Below are 19,053 nucleotides of genomic sequence, written 5' to 3'. Positions count from 1 at the left end.
AGTGTCTTAGCTCCCATCCTCTCAGAGTGTTGGTCTGTTCAGTGTCTTAGCTCCCATCCTCTCAGGGTTTCAGTCTGTTCAGTGTCTTAGCTCCCATCCTCTCAGGGTTTTGGTCTGTTCAGTGTCTTAGCTCCTATTCTCTAAGGGTTTCGGTCTGTTCAGTGTCTTAGCTCCCATCCTCTCAGGGTTTCGGTCTGTTCAGTGTCTTAGCTCCCATCCTCTCAGGGTTTCAGTCTGTTCAGTGTCTTAGCTCCCATCCTCTCATGGTTTCGGTCTGTTCAGTGCCTTAACTCCCATCCTCTCAGGGTTTCAGTCTGTTCAGTGTCTTAGCTCCCATCCTCTCAGGGTTTTGGTCTGTTCAGTGTCTTAGCTCCTATTCTCTAAGGGTTTTGGTCTGTTCAGTGTCTTAGCTCCCATCTTCTCAGGGTTTCAGTCTGTTCAGTGTCTTAGCTCCCATCCTCTCAGGGTTTTGGTCTGTTCAGTGTCTTAGCTCCCATCCTCTCAGGGTTTCGGTCTGTTCTGTGTCTTAGCTCCTACTCTGGCCCTTATGTGGCCTGTGAGCTGCTGCCCTCAGTGTTTAAGTGTCTTGCTTCTGGGTGGGGGGTGGTGGCCTCTCTGCTAGGACAGTGTTGGGGGGAACCTCTGCACCCCAACAGGACGGTGGCTGCTGTCCTCCCTGCCCCCTTCATCCTCTTCGTCATCGTCCCCAGCCTCTGTGTCCTGGCTGTCAGTGCATGTGGAGGAGAGGGAGGACAGCTTGTTTCCTAGCTCAGCCTGGGTGGGAACCTGCAGGGTGATCTCTGTGGTTAATGAGTCAACATCTGGACCTGAGAGACATACGGAGGAGAGACGTTTTATGCAGTGCTAGGGAATCAATCAAACTAGGAAGTTGCTGTTTACTGTGCATGTCTGTTTATAAAATACATTTACATTTATTATCGGGGTGGGTGTAGATTTAATATTGCAGATTGGTTGTGGCTTCCATCAATGTAATTGTCTGCATAATTTCCAATCCCCATTATACAGTACCAGTCAAAAGTTTGGACACACTTACTCATTCAAGGGTTTTTCTTTATTTTTACTATTTTCTACATTGTAGAATAGTAGTGAAGACATCAAAACTATGAAATAACATATGGAATCATGTAAACAAAAAAGTGTTAAACAAATCAAAATATATTTTATATTTGAGATTCTTCAAAGTAGCCACCCTTTGCCTTGATGGCAGCTTTGCACATGCTTGGCATTCTCTCAAACCAGCTTCATGAGCCTCCAACCGCAAGGCACTACAGAGGGTAGTGCGTACGGCCCAGTACATCACTGGGGCTAAGCTGCCTGCCATCCAGGACCTCTACACCAGGCGGTGTCAGAGGAAGGCCCTAAAAATTGTCAATGACCCCAGCCTCCCCAGTCATAGACTGTTCTCTCTACTACCGCATGGCAAGCGGTACCAGAGTGCCAAGTCTAAGACAAAAAGGCTTCTCAACAGTTTTTACCCCCAAGCCATAAGACTCCTGAACAGGTAATCAAATGGCTACCCGGACTATTTGCATTGTGTGCCCCGCCCCGCCTCCATCCCCTCTTTTACGCTGCTGCTACTCTGTTTATCATATGCACAGTCACTTTAACTATACATTCATGTACATACTACCTCAATCAGCCTGACTAACCAGTGTCTGTATGTAGCCTCGCTACTGTTTTTCACTGTCTTTTTACTGTTGTTTTTATTTTTTTAGTTACCTATTGTTCACCTAATACCATTTTTGCACTATTGGTTAGAGCCTGTAAGTAAGCATTTCACTGTAAGGTTTACACCTGTTGTATTCAGCGCACGTGACAAATAAACTTTGATTTGATTTGAGGTAGTCACCTGGAATGCATTTCAATTAACAGTTGTGCCTTGTTAAAAGTAAATTTGTGGAATTTCTTTACTTCTTAATGCTTTCAAGCTAATCAGTTGTGTTGTGACAAGGTAGGGTTGGTACACAGAAGACAGACTTATTTGGTAAAGACCAAGTCCATATTATGGCAGTTAAAACAGTTAAAATGAGTTAAAATAAGTTAAAATAAGCAAAGAGAAACGATACTCCGTCATTACTTTAAGACAAAGGTCAGTCAATCCGGAGAATTTGAAGAACTTTTGAAGAAAGTTTCAAGTGCAGTCGCAAAACCATCAAGCGCTATGATGAAACTGGCTCTCATGAGGACCGCCACAGGAAAGGAAGACCCAGAGTTACCTCTGCTGCAGAGGATAAGTTCATTAGAGTTACTAGCCTCAGAAATCGGCAATTAACTGCACCCAAATAAATGCTTCACAGAGCTCAAGTAACAGACACATCTCAACATAAACTGTTCAGAGGAGACAGTGTGAATCAGGCCTTCATGGTTGAATTGCTGCAAAGAAACCACTACTAAAGGACACCAATAAGAAGAAGAGACTTGCTTGGACCAAGAAACACGAGCAAAGGACATTAGACTTGTGGAAATCTGTCCTTTGCTCTGATGAGTCCAAATTTGAGATTTTTGGTTCCAACCACCGTGTCTTTGTGAGACACAGAATAGGTGAACGGATTATCTCTGCATATGTGGTTCCCACCATGAAGCGTGGAGGAGGACGAAGTGTGATGGTGGTTTGCTGGTGACATTGTCAGTGATTTATTTAGAATTCAAGGCACACTTAACCAGCATGGCTACACAGCATTCTGCAGCGATACTCCATCCCATCTGGTTTGGGCTTAGTGGGACTATCATTTGTTTTTCAACAGGACAATGACCCAACACAACTCCAGGCTCTGTAAGGGCTATTTTACCAAGAAAGAGAGTGATGGAGTGCTGCATCAGATGACCTGGCCTCCACAATCCCCCGACCTCAACCAAATTGAGATGGTTTAGGATGAGTCGGACCGCGGAGTGAAGGAAAAGCAGTCAACAAGTGCTCAGCATATGTGGGAACTCCTTCAAGACTGTTGGAAAAGCATTCCAGGTGAAGCTGGTTGAGAGAATGCCAAGAGTGGGCAAAGCTGTCATCAAAGAAAGGGTGGCTACTTTGAAGAATCTAAAATCTAAATATATTTTGATTTGTTTAACACTGTTTTGGTTACTACATGATTCCATATGTGTTATTTCATAGTTTTGATGTCTTCACTATTATTCTACAATGTAGAACATAGTAAGAATAAAGACAACCCCTTGAATGAGTAAGTGTTCTAAAACTTTTTACTGGTAGTGTATATAAAATATATATTTTTAAAATATATGTTCCTTTATTATTTTCCCCTAACATTACCACCCCTCCCCTAATTGGAATAAACTAATGTACAACAACACTTAGGCTTCTACTTCCAGCTCATACATACTATGTACATTTTACAGACACAGTATATTTTACAATAGATTTAGTTTGTTTTTAGTCCCACCCTTCAGCTGCCCTCAACCCCTCCCATCTATCTCTGAAGACCATCCAGTTTTGATTTATATTTGCCTTATATTTTTCAACTGTGCTGTTTCACAAAAGTTCTGAACCTATATACGTTTTACGGACACAAGATACATTAGTTATCTTGTTATTTTTTGTCCCGCCCTCCAGCTCCACTCAACCCCTCCCATCTATCTCTGAACACCATCCAGTTTTGATTTCTATTTGCCATTTATTTTTCAACTGTGCTGTTTCACAAAAGTGCTGAACCTATATGCAAAAAACAAGCTACATATGGACAGTACCAAAACAAATGATCTAATAATTCTGTCTCTTCGCAGCCAAATCTGCAGAGCTGGGATGGTTGTATTCCCCATATATATAACATTCTATTGGTTGCAAGGATTTTGTATAATAATTTAAATTGAAAAATTGAAAGTTTTAAATCCAGTGTTGTTTTGTGTATCAGTTCATAAACCATGTGCCATGGAATCGGTAAATCGAAAATCTCTTCCCAACGATTTTGCTATCTATATGGCACAGCTGTCCATTTGTTGGTCCTCAAATGAAACTGGTATACTTTTTTATTTATCACAGTTTATTTTAAACCGATTTTGGTGATGCCCACCCCACATCACACCCTGACCTCACCAAATAGAGAAATAAAACGGCGCTCTAAGGTCAGGGCGTGACAGTACCCCCCCCCCAAAGGTGCGGACTCCCGGCCGCAAACCTGAACATATAGGGGAGGGTCCGGGTGGGCATCTACCCTTGGCGGCGGCTCCGGTTCGGTGCGTAGCCCCCGCTCCACCTCTGGCTCCCCCCACCTTGGTGGCGCCTCCGGTGCGTGGACCCTCGCCGCCGGCCCCGGACTGAGGACACTCACCGCAGGCCCCGGATCGGGGACCCTCGCCGCAGGCCCCGGACCGGGGACCGTCTCTGGAGGCTCCGGACCGGGGACCGTTGCTGGAGGCTCCGGACTGGAGACCATCGCTGCAGGCCCCGGACTGGCCCGTGGAGCAGGCACAGGATGAACCGGGCTGTGGCGGAGCACTGGAGATCTGGTGCTTATCCTTGGCACCACTCTTCCAGGCTGAATGCCCACTTTAGCACGGCACCTCCAGAGCGCAGGCACAGGTTGAACCGGGCTGTGGGGGAGCACTGGAGATCTGGTGCTTAGAACTTGCACCGCTCCTCGTGGCTGAATGCCCACTTTAGCCCGGCACGTGCGGAGCGCAGGCACAGGACACACTGAGCTGTCACAGCACACCGGAGACACAGTGCGCAGAGCCGGCGCAGGATACCCTGGGCCGAAACGGCGCACCGGAGACCAAGAGCGCTGAGCTGGCACAATCCGCTCTGGCTGGATGCCCACTCTAACGTGGCACTTGCGGAGAGCTGGCTCCGAGCGCACCGGGCTGTGCACGCGCCCTGGCGACACCGTACGCTTTACCGCATAACACGGTGCCTGCCCGGTCACTCGCTCCCTGCGGTAAGCACGGGGAGTTGGCTCAGGTCTATATCCTGACTCCGCCAATCTCCCCGTGTGCCACCCCCCCAAAACATTTTTGGGGGCTGCCTCTCGTGCATGCTTCGTCGTGCCAACTCCTCGTATCTTCACCGTTCCGCTTTAGCTGCTTCCATCTCCTCCTTAGGATGGCGATATTCTCCAGCCTGCGCACAGGGTCCCTTGCCCTCCAGTATCTCCTCCCATGTCCACTCCTCCAGAAAACGCTGCTTGGTCTTTTTGTGGTGGGATCTTCTGTAACGTCCGTCTGAAGAAGTGGACCAAGGTGCAGCGTGGTAGGTGTTCATGATTCTTTAATTACTCAGAACACCAAACAAAAACAACAAAAGGAATAATGAACGTCACGTTCTGCAGGCTTCACAGAGCTAACAAAAAACAAGATCCCACAACATAGGTGGGAAAACAGGCTACCAAAGTATGATTCCCAATCAGAGACAACGATAGACAGCTGCCTCTGATTGGGAATCACACTCGGCCAAAACCAAAGAAATACAAAACATAGAATGCCCACCCCACATCACACCCTGACCTCACCAAATAGAGAAATAAAACGGCTCTCTAAGGTCAGGGCGTGACAGTAACATTTGTTCTGTCTTTTCTGGTGGATTAAACTGACATTGCAAGCAACTTTATAGCGATATTTTTTAGATTATTTCATTTTCAAATAACCGAAAGTGAGAGGTTGTAATCTGAAAAAAGGGAAAAAGGCTATTCTTAAATAAGGCAATTTTGACTAATCTGCTAGAGAACCAGTTGGATTTAAGTGTAACTTTTGTATGACTGAAGCCAGTGACAAGTCTAATGCTTTCATTTTTAATCATTTCTGCCCTCCAAATTCATATTCATTATATAAATAGGCCCGTTTAATTTTGTCTGGCTTGCCGTTCCAAATAAAATTGAATATTTTTTGCTCATATAATTTAAAAAAACAAGTAGCTAGGTGTAGGCTAGGCCTTAAGAAAATAGGTAAACTGGGATATGACTAAAGAGTCAATCAGGGTGATTTTTCCACAAATAGACAGGTCTTTTCCTTTCCATGGTAGCACGATCTTATCTATTTTTGCTAACTTTCTATAAACAATATATTGTAGTGAGATCCATTCTTTCTTTCGGGATATAAATACTGAGTATGTCCACTTCCAAGTCAGACCATTGTATTGGTAAACTACACGGTAATGTAAAAGTTGTCTTTTTTAGTTATCCAATATGTAATATAGCACACTTTGGTTGTAATCCTGAGAGGTTAGAAAAAATATCTAGATCTTATATGAGGCTGTGGAGGGATCCAAATTGTGGATTTAAAAGAAAACATGAATCATCAGTATACAATGACACCTTCGTTTTTAAGCCATGGATTTCTAGCCCCTTGATATTATTGTCTGATTTTAATAGGTAACATTTCGATGGCCATAATAAATAGATATGCCAATAGTTGACAACCTTTACTCCTCTTGACAGTTTAATACTTTCTGAGAAGTAGCCATTATTTACTATTTAACACCTAGGGTTACTATACATAACTTTATTGTAAACAAGATTCTCCTAAATGCATATATTCCAGTCTTTTATATATCAATTCCAGTCGTACTTTATTAAAATCCTTTTCAAAGTCAGCTATGAATACCAGGCCTGGTTTCCCAGATTTTTCATAGTGTTCTATTGTTTCCAGTACTTCCAGTCTTATACGGAATTATCTTCAATATATCGTCCATGTAAAAACCCTGTCTGATTAGGATGAATAATATCTGACATTACCTTTTTAATTCTATGTGCTATGCATTTTGCAAAAATGTTTCTATCACAACACTGATGTGTAAGGAGCCTTCATTTTTTTTAATGGACTGAATCTTTATATTTATCACTTGGGTCCTCTTTCAGTAATAATGAGTATTTAATAATCTACCATTTTATAGGAGTGGTTAAAACATGCTAATAACGGTCCTCTGAGTACATCTAAAAAGGTTTGGTATACCTCAACTGGTACGCCATCCAGCCCTGGAGTTTTCCTGGACTTAAAGGATTTAATTGCATCAAGGAGTTCTTCTTCTGTAATTTGCCATTCATATGAATCTTTCTGTACAGCTTTTAATTTTACATTATTATAATTTTTTTAATCCTTACAATTATCTTCGGTTAGTGGAGATGGAGAAGACTGAAACGAAAACATGTGCTTAAAGAATTTGCTTCCTCTTTCAAAATATTGTTTGGTGAATCATGGGTGACTAATTTCAGGGTGAAATGTTTATTTTGGGGGGAATAATACTGTAACCACAGTGTTCAACATGGAGTTATTTCTTTACAGAAAAGGATGAAAATACAGGAAACATAAATTACGCATCTCTTCCTCCATGCATCCAGTGCATAGCATATATTCCGCTCAGAGTTTTGGTCTGTTCAGTGTCTTAGCTCCCATCCTCTCAGGGTTTCGGTCTGTTCAGTGTCTTAGCTCCCATCCTCTCAGGGTTTCGGTCTGTTCAGTGTCTTAGCTCCTATTCTGGCCCTTATGTGGCCTGTGAGCTGCTGTCCTCAAAGTGTTTAAGTGTCTTGCTTCTGGGTGGGGGGTGGTGGCCTCTCTGCTAAGACAGTGTTGGGGGGAAAATATTAATTATTTTGACCTAAATTTGAAAGATGAGTATCCCAGTCTGCTGTCCCCACGTGCTTTAAGATGGCCACCATTGTTCTTGTACCAAATAAGGCAAAGATAACTGAACTATTAAATGACTATCACCCCATAGCGTCCACTTCTGTCATCATAAAGTGCTTTGAGAGACTAGTCAAGGATCATATCACCTCCACCTTACCTGCCACGCTAGACCCACTTGAGTTTGCATACAATCCCAACAGGTCCACAGACGATGCAATCGCCATCACACTGCACACTGCCCTATCCCATCTGGACAAGAGGAATACCTACGTTACCTACGTATGTAAGAATGCTGTTCATTGACTACAGCTCAGCATTCAACACCATAGTACCCTCCAAGCTCATTAAAATTAAGGCTCTGGGTCTCGACCCCGCCCTGTGCAACTGGGTCCTGGACTTTCTGAAAGGCCGCCCCCAGGTGGTGAAGGTAGAAAACAACATCTCCACTTCGCTGATCCTCAACACCGGAGCCCCACATGGGTGCTTGCTCAGCCCTCTCCTGTACTCCCTGTTCACCCATGAGTGCATGGCCATGCACACCTCGAACTTAATCATCAAGTTTGCAGACGACACAACACTAGTGAGCTTGATAACCAACAATGACGAGACAGCCTACAGGGAGGAGGTGAGGGCCCTCGGAGTGTGGTGTCGGGAAAACAACCTCTCACCCAACGTCAACAAAACAAAGGAGATGATCATGGACTTCAGGAAACAGCAGAGGGAGCACCCCCCTATCCACATCGACGGGACAGTGGTGGAGAAGGTGGAAAGGTTTAACCTCCTCGGCGTACACATCACGAACAAACTGAATTGGTCCACCTTGGCGCCTCTTCAACCTCAGGAGGCTGAAGAAATTTGGCTTGTCACCTAAAACCCTCACAAACTTTTACAGATGCACAATTGATAGCATCCTGTCGGGCTGTATCATCACCTGGTACGGCAACTGCACCGCCATCAACTGCAAGGCTCTCCAGAGGGTGGTGTGGTCTGCACAAGGCATCACCGGTTGCAAACTACCTGTCCTCCAGGACACCTACAGCACCCAATGTCACAGGAAGGCCAAAAATATCAAGAACCACCCGAGCCACTGCCTGTTCACCCCTCTATCATCCAAAAGGCGAGGTCAGTACAGGTGCATCAAAGCTAGGACCGAGAGACTGAAAAACTGCTTCTATCTCAAGACCATCAGACTGTTAAAAAGCCATCACTAACACAGAGGCTGCTGCCTACATACAGACTCAAATCATTGGCCACTTTAATAAATGGAACACTAGTCACTTTAATAATGTTTACATATCTTGCATTACTCATCTCATATGTATATACTGTATTTTATACTATATATTGCATCTTGCCTATGCCACTCGGCCATCGCTCATCCATATATTTATATGTACATATTATTATTCCATCCCTTTACATTTGTGTGTATAAGGTAGTTGTTGTGGAATTGTTAGATTACTTGTTAGATATTACTGCACTGTCGGAACTAGAAGCACAAGCATTTTGCTACACTCGCATTAACATCTGCTAACCATGTGTATTTGACCAATAACATTTGATTTGATTTGAATTGCATGGCCCCTAAAGGCACATTTAAAAGTGTCCCATACAATAAGGGTATCTGCTGTAACTATATTATGTCTGAAAAAGTATCTTATAAATGATTCTGTCCTAGTTAAAAACAAGTTGTCATCCAATAGATTTTGATAACATTTCCAATATCCTCACCCAGGTGGAAATTCTGTAAGAGTAATGTAAGGTTGTGGCCAAAAGTTTTGAGAATGACACCAATATTAATTTTCACAAAGTCTGCTGCCTCAGTTTGTATGATGGCAATTTGCATATACTCCAGAATGTTATGAAGAGTGATCAGATGAATTGCAATTAATTGCAAAGTCCCTCTTCGCCATGCAAATTAACTGAATCCCCCAAAAACATTTCCACTGCATTTCAGCCCTGCCACAAAAGGACCAGCTGACATCATGTCAGTGATTCTCTCGCTAACACAGGTGTGAGTGTTGACGAGGACAAGGCTGGAGATCACTCTGTCATGCTGATTGAGTTCGAATAACAGACTGGAAGCTTCAAAATGAGGGTGGTGCTTGGAATCATTGTTCTTCCTCTGCCAACCATGGTTACCTGCAAGGAAACACATGCCGTCATCATTGCTTTGCACAAAAAGGGCTTCACAGGCAAGGATATTGCTGCCAGTAAGATTGCACCTAAATCAACCATTTATCGGAAAATCAAAAACTTCAAGGAGAGCGGTTCAACTGTTGTGAAGAAGGCTTCAGGGTGCCCAAGAAAGTCCAGCAAGTGCCAGGACCATCTCCTAAAGTTGATTCAGCTGTGGGATCGGGGCACCACCAGTACAGAGCTTGCTCAGGAATGGCAGCAGGCAAGTGTGAGTGCATCTGCACGCACAGTGAGGCGAAGACTTTTGGAGGATGGCCTGGTGTAAAGAAGGGCAGCAAAGAAGCCACTTCTCTCCAGGAAAAACATCAGGGACAGACTGATATTCTGCAAAATGTACAGAGATTGGACTGCTGAGGACTGGGGTAAAGTCATTTTCTCTGATGAATCCCCTTTCCGATTGTTTGGGGCATCCGGAAAAAAGCTTGTCCGGAGAAGACAAGGTGAGCGCTACCATCAGTCCTGTGTCATGCCAACAGTAAAGCATCCTGAGACCATTCATGTGTGGGGTTGCTTCTCAGCCAAGAGAGTGGGCTCACTCACAATTTTGCCTAAGAACACAGCCATGAATAAAGAATGGTACCAACACATCGTCCTAGAGCAACTTCTCCCAACCATCCAGGAACAGTTTTGTGACTAACAATGCCTTTTCCAGCATGATGGAGCACCTTGCCATGAGGCAAAAGTCATAACTAAGTGGCTCGGGGAACAAAACATCGATATTTTGGGTCCATAGCCAGGAAACTCCCCATAGCCAGGAAACTCCCCATACCTTAATCCCATTGAGAACTTGTGGTCAATCCTCAAGAGGCGGGTGGACAAACAAAAACCCACAAATTCTGACAAACTCCAAGCATTGATTATGCAATAATGGGCTGCCATCAGTCAGGATGTGGCCCAGAAGTTAATTGACAGCATGCCAGGGCGGATTGCAGAGGTCTTGAAAAAGAAGGGTCAACACTGCAAATATTGACTCTTTGCATTAACTTCATGTAATTGTCAATAAAAGTATTTGACACTTATGAAATGCTTGTAATTATACTTCAGTATTCCATAGTAATATCTGACAAAAAATATCTAAAGACACAGAAGCAGCAAACTTTGTGGAAATTAATATTTGTGTCATTCTTAAACCTTTTGGCCACGACTGTATATCCTAATTATTTGATGGTCCGACTGTGCATGTCTGTTTGAGTGTGTGTCTTGGTCTGTGTGTCATACCTAGCATGGGGGAGGCAGCGTTGTTGTCCTCTCCCCCAGAGAGGAGGAAGACGTCAAGGCTCTCATGGTCAGACAGGTCCATCTGCTCCAGCATGTCCACGTTCACCTCCATGGACGAAAAGCTTCCTAAGCAGCAAGGCCCTGAGCAGCAAAACACAGGTGTTAGTCACCAACGCATACAAAACCAAGAATGCAACGGCAAGGGGCTGAGTCCAGGAAGAGCCTTTTTATGTTGTAAAACTCTCAAACACACTAAGGAAGAAATAACCTTGCCAAAACCATCGAACTGCTCTTGGCTAAAACTGGGTAATCTTGGAATCCACAACAAAATCTTGCATGCTAGCTAGCTAGTCTGCAGGGTTCTATCCTGTCTAAATTGATTCCAGGCTGGAGTGTAGGGTTCTATCCTGTCTGAAATGATTCCAGGCTGGTGTCTGTAAGGTTCTATCCAGGTTCTATACATGTCCTGGATTCATCACCTTGCAGGAACAGTATCTGTTGTAATACCGGTGTTAAGATCACGTGTTGCATGCGTCACAAACACACAGTGCACAGTGAGGTATGATTGACAGCTGAGATGGCGTACCTCAAGGATACGAGGAGAGCAGGGCAGGGCAGCAGGGTGTGCAGAGTAAAGAGAGAGAGGGAACTGTCAAATTGTCACCAAAGTCATATACAGTGGGGCAAAAAAGTATTTAGTCAGCCACCAATTGTGCAAGTTCTCCCACTTAAAAAGATGAGAGAGGCCTGTCATTTTCATCATAGGTACACTTCAACTATGACAGACAAAATGAGAAAAAAAAATCCAGAAAATCACATGAATTTATTTGCAAATTATGGTGGAAAATAAGTATTTGGTCAATAACAAAAGTTTATCTCAATACTTTGTTATATACCCTTTGTTGGCAATAAGTCCGTGTTGCCCAGCAACAGCCCCAAAACATCACTGCTCTAGAGGAGATCTGCATGGAGGAATGGGCCAAAATACCAGCAACAGTGTGTGAAAACCTTGTGAAGACTTACAGAAAACGTTTGACCTCTGTCATTGCCAACAAAGGGTATATAACAAAGTATTGAGATAAACTTTTGTTATTGACCAAATACTTATTTTCCACCATAATTTGCAAATAAATTCATAAAAATTCCTACAATGTGATTTTCTGGATTTTTTTTCTCATTTTGTCTCTCATAGTTGAAGTGTACCTATGATGAAAATTACAGGCCTCTCTCATCTTTTTAAGTGGGAAAACTTGCACAATTGGTGGCTGACTAAATACTTTTTTGCCCCACTGTACTGTTCTCTCTGCTACCGCTTGGCAAGCGGTACCGGAGTGTCAAGTCTAGGTCCAAAAGGCTCCAGCTTCTACCCCCAAGCCATAAGACTGCTGAACAATTAATCAAATGGCCACCCGAACTATTTACATTGACATCCCCTTCCATTTGTTATTACACTGCTGCTACTCACTGTTTATTATCTATGTACAGTCACTTCAGCCCAACCTACTGTACATGTACACTTTACCTTGACTAACCTGTACCCTCGCACATTGACTCGGTACCGGTAGCCCCTGTATATAGCCTCGTTATTGTTATTTTATTGTGTTACTTTTTAATAATTTTTACTTTAATGTATTTGGTAAATATTTTCTTAACTCTTTCTTGAACTGCACTGTTGGTTAAGGGCTTGAAAGTAAGCATTTCACGGTAAAGTCTACACCTGTTGTATTCGGCGCAAGTGACAAATAAAGTTTGATTTGATTTGAACTGTTATCACCCAGCCCCACACACACATGCACGCACGCACCCACGCACACATACACACACAAAGGGTGCTTTTCCAATGAGACTTACCCCCACACCAGTGGGTCGCCAGTGTTTTATGTTAATGTGAGCTGTCATTGTGTTTCCATCAGGAGTGTGATACTAAAGACTTCTGGTACGTAGAATCAACAACCTTTGCATCATTCAAATATGTTGCTTTGTGAGAAGGTGCAGGTCCGTAGGTCCGCTGGAGCCATGGCCCAGTAAGACAAAAAAAATCATGTCTGAGCCTTTTGGGTAAAACACTGGGGTAAATCCTCATTGGAAATGCGCCAGTACATACACACAACCCATCTGTCACTGGGACCGTACTTCTCCATTGAAGATGATAAGGCGTTATGGTTAATGTGGGGCTCTCACCTCTCCTCTCACTGATCTGCAGGTAGCCGGTGGACAGGTACTGATCCATGTCTTGCTGGAATGCCTCTTCAAAGAACTTCTGCCTCTCCTTCATCTTCACCTGGGCAAGCTCCGCCTCCTTTAGCTTCATCTGGCCAGGCTCCACCTCCTTTGGCTTCACCTGGGCAGGCTCCGCCTCCTTCACCTCGGGTGGCACCTTCTTTGCTACACAGAGCCGAGATATTTACATTTTTCATTTAAAGGTCCATTGCAGACGTTTTTATTTCAATAGTAAATCATTTTTGAGTAAAAATTTAGTATCTTACTGTATTTGTTTTAAATTAAAATGGTCAAAAAGAAACAAAAATAGCTTCTTAGCAACAAGCAGTTTCTAAAGCAAGAATTTTGCTAGGACTTTCCGGGACTGGTCTGAGTGGGGAGGGGAAAAGTGAAAACTAGCTGTTATTGGCAGAAAGGTTAGGAACTCTCTTTCTTATTGGTCTAGTCACCAGGCAGGCCAAAACTCCGTTCCCCCAAAACAGGATGAAATTTTAGGCAGTCTTTTCAAACAGCTCTTACACTAAAATAAATTTCACAATTTCACAGTATTCCAACCTCATAATGTGGAAATATATATAAAACACAGGAAATCACGTTTTGACTGCACTCAAATTACAATGAATGGTTACTAGCGTGGATTACATGTGTGTGTACAGCATCCCATATACACTAGTTAGATGTCAGTTGCCCTAGAGCTTGGGCCTTTGGGTAGCAACTGACCATCTCTGTCTGACTGGGCGATGACAGAGCAGCAACTGACCATCTCTGTCTGTCTGGGTGATGACAGAGAAACAACTGACCATCTCTGTCTGTCTGGGCGTTGACAGAGCAGCAACTGACCATCTCTGTCTGTCTGGGTGATGACAGAGCAACAACTGACCATATCTGTCTGTCTGGGCAATGACAGAGCAGCAACTGACCATATCTGTCTGTCTGGATGATGACAGAGCAACAACTGACCATCTCTGTCTGTCTGGGCGATGACAGAGCAGCAACTGACCATCTCTGTCTGTCTGGACGATGACAGAGCAGCAGCTGACCATCTCCGTCTGTCTGGACGATGACAGAGCAGCAGCTGACCATCTCTGTCTGTCTGGACGATGACAGAGCAGCAGCTGACCATCTCTGTCTGTCTGGACGATGACAGAGCAGCAGCTGACCATCTCTGTCTGTCTGGACGATGACAGAGCAGCAGCTGACCATCTCTGTCTGTCTGGACGATGACAGAGCGTGCAGGTTTAGATGACACAGTGTCACTTCAGCTGACTGTTTATCCCAGACAGGGAAAGACCGTTATATAAGACACGAAAGGGAGAGAGAGACAGAGAAAGGAAGAGGGAGACTGGGATAGATAGAGAAGGAGAAAGAAAGAGAGAGTGTGCAGTTGACGTCCCAATTATCAGCAGCTATCCCCAGTCTCTCCCCCTTTCTTTCTTTAGCTACCCCTCTTTCTCTCCATCACTCTCTTGCCTTTCCACTCTTTCTCGTTGTATGTGTGCTGCCGAGTCTGTTGTGTTCCTTCCACTCTTTTCAGAAGTGTGTGCGTGTGTGTGTGTGTGTGTGTGTGTGTGTGTGTGTGTGTGTGTGTGTGTGTGTGTGTGTGTGTGTGTGTGTGTGTGTGTGTGTGTGTGTGTGTGTGTGTGTGTGTGTGTGTGTTTAAGTGCATACATGTGTGGGTCGTGTTTTGTTTGAGGATTAATTAAAGGTAGTGAGTGTCCTAAGGGACTCCAGTGTGATTCATTACCGTGGTTCGTTGGCTCCGACTTTGTTAACCCTGAGAAATAATGATATTCTGCCCTTGTAGATTGTGTCTCTACTCATCTTGACATAATAAAACTGCACGCATGTTATAAATATGAAATGAGTCATGTGCACTGTGCCAAGATAATTGAATCATGTTAGTCACCGTATATGCTGTCAAATAAGATATTTGTATGTTGACTGATGGAAAAATCTGTATTTATAGACATTAGTATTACCTCCAAACATCTTCCACCCTAACCAATAAAGAGAGGTGTATGTACTACTATTACTGCATAATAACTCTTAATGGGTTGTAATGAAAATGGATGACCAAGGTGCACTGGTGAAGCATGTAAGCAGTAAAAGTATATTAGCATTCTGTGAGAGGGTTTTGGTTGGGCCCCTATTTAGCTGGACATCATTATCAGATTGCAGCGCTGCATTTAGAATGTTGCGACTACACAGTCGAGCTGCCTCGTCTAGACCACTAGTGGAAAGAAGGCTAATGCAAGCACATCCCACAACAGAGGCAACAGATTAGCAATAAATATCATTTACGAGGACACATTACTCACAATACAGGACAATGCTGACAGTTTCCCTCCTTTATTCTTCTGAAACGCATCAGCTCAAACGATTGTCTATTATTGGATTAAAAATATATAATTATTCAGCATGATGCAAGGCATCCTCATACATTTAAAAGGCAGATTTCCACTCAAAGAAAAAACTACAGGCCTGACAAACGTCACATTCTTGACAGTTGTAGCAGTGTAATCTGCAAACGTAATCTAGCCTGGGCTAAAGCAAGGAAATCATGTCCTGATGCTGATTGGCTTCTTTTTAGGCAACTACGAAACAAGTGTTATTTTCTTCTCAGGCAGGTCAAGTCTGAATATTTTATGTCTGTTACCACTGATAACCTGAATGACCCTAGAAAGTTTTGGAAGGCTATTAAGTTTATGTCATGTCTGGTAACAGTAATGTTAATGAATTACCGTCATGTGTATTGAAGGACTTGCTGTATAGGACAAAACTGAAATGCTGAATTGTTTCAATGAGCACTTTGTATCATCTGGTAGGCTGTTTGATTCAGTATCCTCTGTCTCTGTACAACCCTGTGTGGATGAACCAGTGAGAGCTGGTCAAACTTTTTGCTTTTTGCCATTCTCATTGCAGGAGGTACATAAAGCCCTGAAATCCTTAGATCAGAGAAAGCCTGCAGGTCCTGATCATCTTTAGCCCTGCTTTCTAAAACAGGCAGCTGATTTCATAGCTGAACCAATTACATAAAAGGAAAAAGCGGATCACAATTACAGCAGCCATGAAGGTTTTAAATGATATCACTGAAGCCCTTGACAACAAACACTTTTTATTGATCTCTCTAAGGCTTTTGATACAGTTGATCATGCTATACTGAGGCAGAGATTGTCGAGCATAGGTCCTTCAGAGCATGCAGTTGCATGGTTTGCTAATGATCTGTGTGATAGAACTCAGTGCATTCAATTTGATGGGCTGATGTCTGTTAAATTGTCTGTCTGTAATGGTGTGCCCCAGGGTTCTGTACTTGGTCCCCTCTTATTCACTATTTATATAAATAATTTAGACAAAAATGTGCAAAATGCGCAACTCACTTTTATGTTGATGATACTGTTATTTATTGTTGTGCCTCGTCCCTCACAAGCTTTCCAGAACTTGCAAACCGCTTTTTATACTGTTCAACATACCTTGTGTCAATAGAAGCTTATCCTCAATAGTGACAAAACTAAACGAATGGTGTTTTCTAAAACAAGAAATAGACCTCTGAACCTTTCACATATTACTACCTGTCAGGGCAATGAGATTGAGACTGTAACCTCATATAAATATCTAGGAATGTTAATTGATGACGGCCTCTCTTTTAAATTGCATATTTAACAACTTACAATTTTTTTTTAGTTGGGATGTTATTTGAGGAATATGGCATCGCCGAAGTCAAGGATCGGTAGGATAGTCCATTTTACGAGGGTATGTTTAGCAGCATGAGTGAAGGATGCTTTGTTGCGAAATAGGAAGCCGATTCTAGATTTAATGTTGGATTGGAGATGCTTAATGTAAGTCTGGAAGGAGAGTTTACAATCTAACCAGACACCTAGATATTTGTAGTTGTCCACATATTCTAAGTCAGAACCGTCCAGAGTAGTGATGCTAGATGGGCGGGCGGGTGTGGGCAGCGATCGGTTGAAGAGCATGCATTTAGTTTTACTTGCATTTAAGAGCAGTTGGAGGCCACGGAAGGAGAGCTGTATGGCATTGAAGCACGTCTGGAGGTTAGTTAACACAGTGTCCAAAGAAGGGCCAGAAGTATACAGAATGGTGTTGTCTGCGTAGAGGTGGATCAGAGAATCACCAGCAGCACGAGCGACATCATTGATGTATACAGAGAAAAGAGTCGGCCCGAGAATTGAACCCTGTGGCACCCCCATAGAGACTGCCAGAGGTCCAGACAACAGGCCCTCTGTTTTGACACACTGAACTCTATCGGAGAAGTAGTTGGTGAACCAGGCGAGGCAGTCATTTGAGAAACCAAGGCTGTTGAGTCTGCCGATAAGAATGCTGTGATTGACAAAGTCGAAAGCCTTGGCCAAGTCGATGAAGACGGCTGCACAGTATTGTCTTTTATCGATGGCGATAATGACATCATTTAGGACCTTGAGCGTGGCTGAGGTGCACCCATGACCAGCTTGGAAACCAGATTGCATAGCGGGGAAGGTATGGTGGGATTCGAAATGGTCAGTGATCTGTTTGTTAACTTGGCTTTCGAAGACTTTAGAAAGGCAGGGTAGGATAGATATAGGTCTGTAACAGTTTGGGTCTAGAGTGTCTCCCCCTTTGAAAAGGGGGATGACCGCAGCAGCTTTCCAATCTTTAGCGATCTCAGACGATACAAAAGAGAGGTTGAACAGGCATTAGGGGGGTTGCAACAATTGTGGTGGATAATTTTAGAAAGAGAGGGTCCGGATTGTCTAGTCCAGCTGATTTGTAGGGGTCCAGGTTTTGCAGCTCTTTCAGAACATCAGCTATCTGGATATGGGTGAAGGAGAAATGGGGAGGCTTGGGCAAGTTGCTGTGGGGTGTGCAGAGCTGTTGACCGGGGTAGGGGTAGCCAGGTGGAAAGCATGGCCAGCCGTAGAAAATGCTTATTGAAATTCTTGATTATCGTTGATTTATCGGTGGTGACAGTGTTTCCTAGCCTCAGTGCAGTGGGCAACGGGAGGAGGTGCTCTTATTCTCCATGGACTTTACAGTGTCCCAGAACTTTTTGGAGTTTGTGCTACAGGATGCAACATTTCTGTTTGAAAAAGCTAGCCTTTGCTTTCCTAACTGCCTGTGTATATTGGTTCCTAACTTCCCTGAAAAGTTGCATGTCTCGGGCGCTATTCGATGCTAATGCAGTACGCCACAGGATGTTTTTGTGCTGGTCAAGGGCAGTCAAATCTGGAGTTAACCAAGGGCTATATCTAGTTCTAAATGTTTTGAATGGGGCATGCTTATGAGGTGAGTGAGGAAATCACTTGTAAAGAATAACCAGGCATCCTCTACTGACGGAATGTCAATATCCTTACAGGATACCCGGGCCAGGTCGATTAGAAAGGCCTGCTCGCTGAAGTGTTTTAGGTAGTGTTTGACAGTGATGAGGGGTGGTCGTTTGACCGCGGACTCATTACGGACAAAGGTAATGAGGCAGTGATCGCTGAGATCCTGGTTGAAGACAGCAGAGGTGTATTTAGAGGGCAGGTTGGTCAGGATGATATCTATGAGGGTACCCGTGTTTACGGATTTAGGGTTGTACCTGGTAGGTTCCTTGATAATTTGTGTCAGATTGAGGGCATCTAGCTTAGATTGTAGGATGGCTCGATGTTAAGCATATCCCAGTTTAGGTCACCTAACAGTACAAACTCTGAAGATAGATGGGGGGCAATCAATTCACATATGGTGTCCAGGGCACAGCTGGGGGCTGAGGGGGGTCTATAACAAGCGGCAACAGTGAGAGACTTATTTCTGGAAAGGTGGATTTTTAAAAGTAGAACTGTTTGGGCACAGACC

General features: G+C 43.7%; 1 protein-coding gene across 1 annotated transcript; it reads right to left on the bottom strand.

Moving 5' to 3' along the window:
• Positions 1–618: 618 nt before the first annotated feature.
• LOC120026842 (dysbindin-like) lies at positions 619–14,267 on the bottom strand. Its single transcript, XM_038971552.1, has 4 exons — positions 14,225–14,267; positions 13,186–13,389; positions 11,005–11,145; positions 619–827 (listed from the first exon to the last, which is right to left on the bottom strand). The coding sequence occupies exons 1-4, from the start codon at positions 14,265–14,267 to the stop codon at positions 619–621; spliced, it is 597 nt and encodes a 198-aa protein (XP_038827480.1).
• Positions 14,268–19,053: the final 4,786 nt, after the last annotated feature.

Source organism: Salvelinus namaycush, chromosome 32 (assembly GCF_016432855.1).
Source record: "Salvelinus namaycush isolate Seneca chromosome 32, SaNama_1.0, whole genome shotgun sequence".
NCBI lineage: Eukaryota > Metazoa > Chordata > Actinopteri > Salmoniformes > Salmonidae > Salvelinus > Salvelinus namaycush.
The sequence above is the reverse complement of the archived record's forward strand: the minus strand, read 5'-3'. Positions and strand labels throughout refer to the sequence as shown.

Bases quoted from the DNA above. Each gene is read 5' to 3' on its own strand.
- LOC120026842 (XM_038971552.1), bottom strand. From the start codon at position 14,267: ATGGTCAGCTGCTGCTCTGTCATCGTCCAGACAGACAGAGATG. The intron at 13,390-14,224 runs GTCAGTTGCTGC...GGCTCTGTGTAG, and splicing joins CGTCCAGACAGACAGAGATG to CAAAGAAGGTGCCACCCGAG. The intron at 828-11,004 runs GTATGACACACA...TATGTCTCTCAG, and splicing joins CGCTGCCTCCCCCATGCTAG to GTCCAGATGTTGACTCATTA.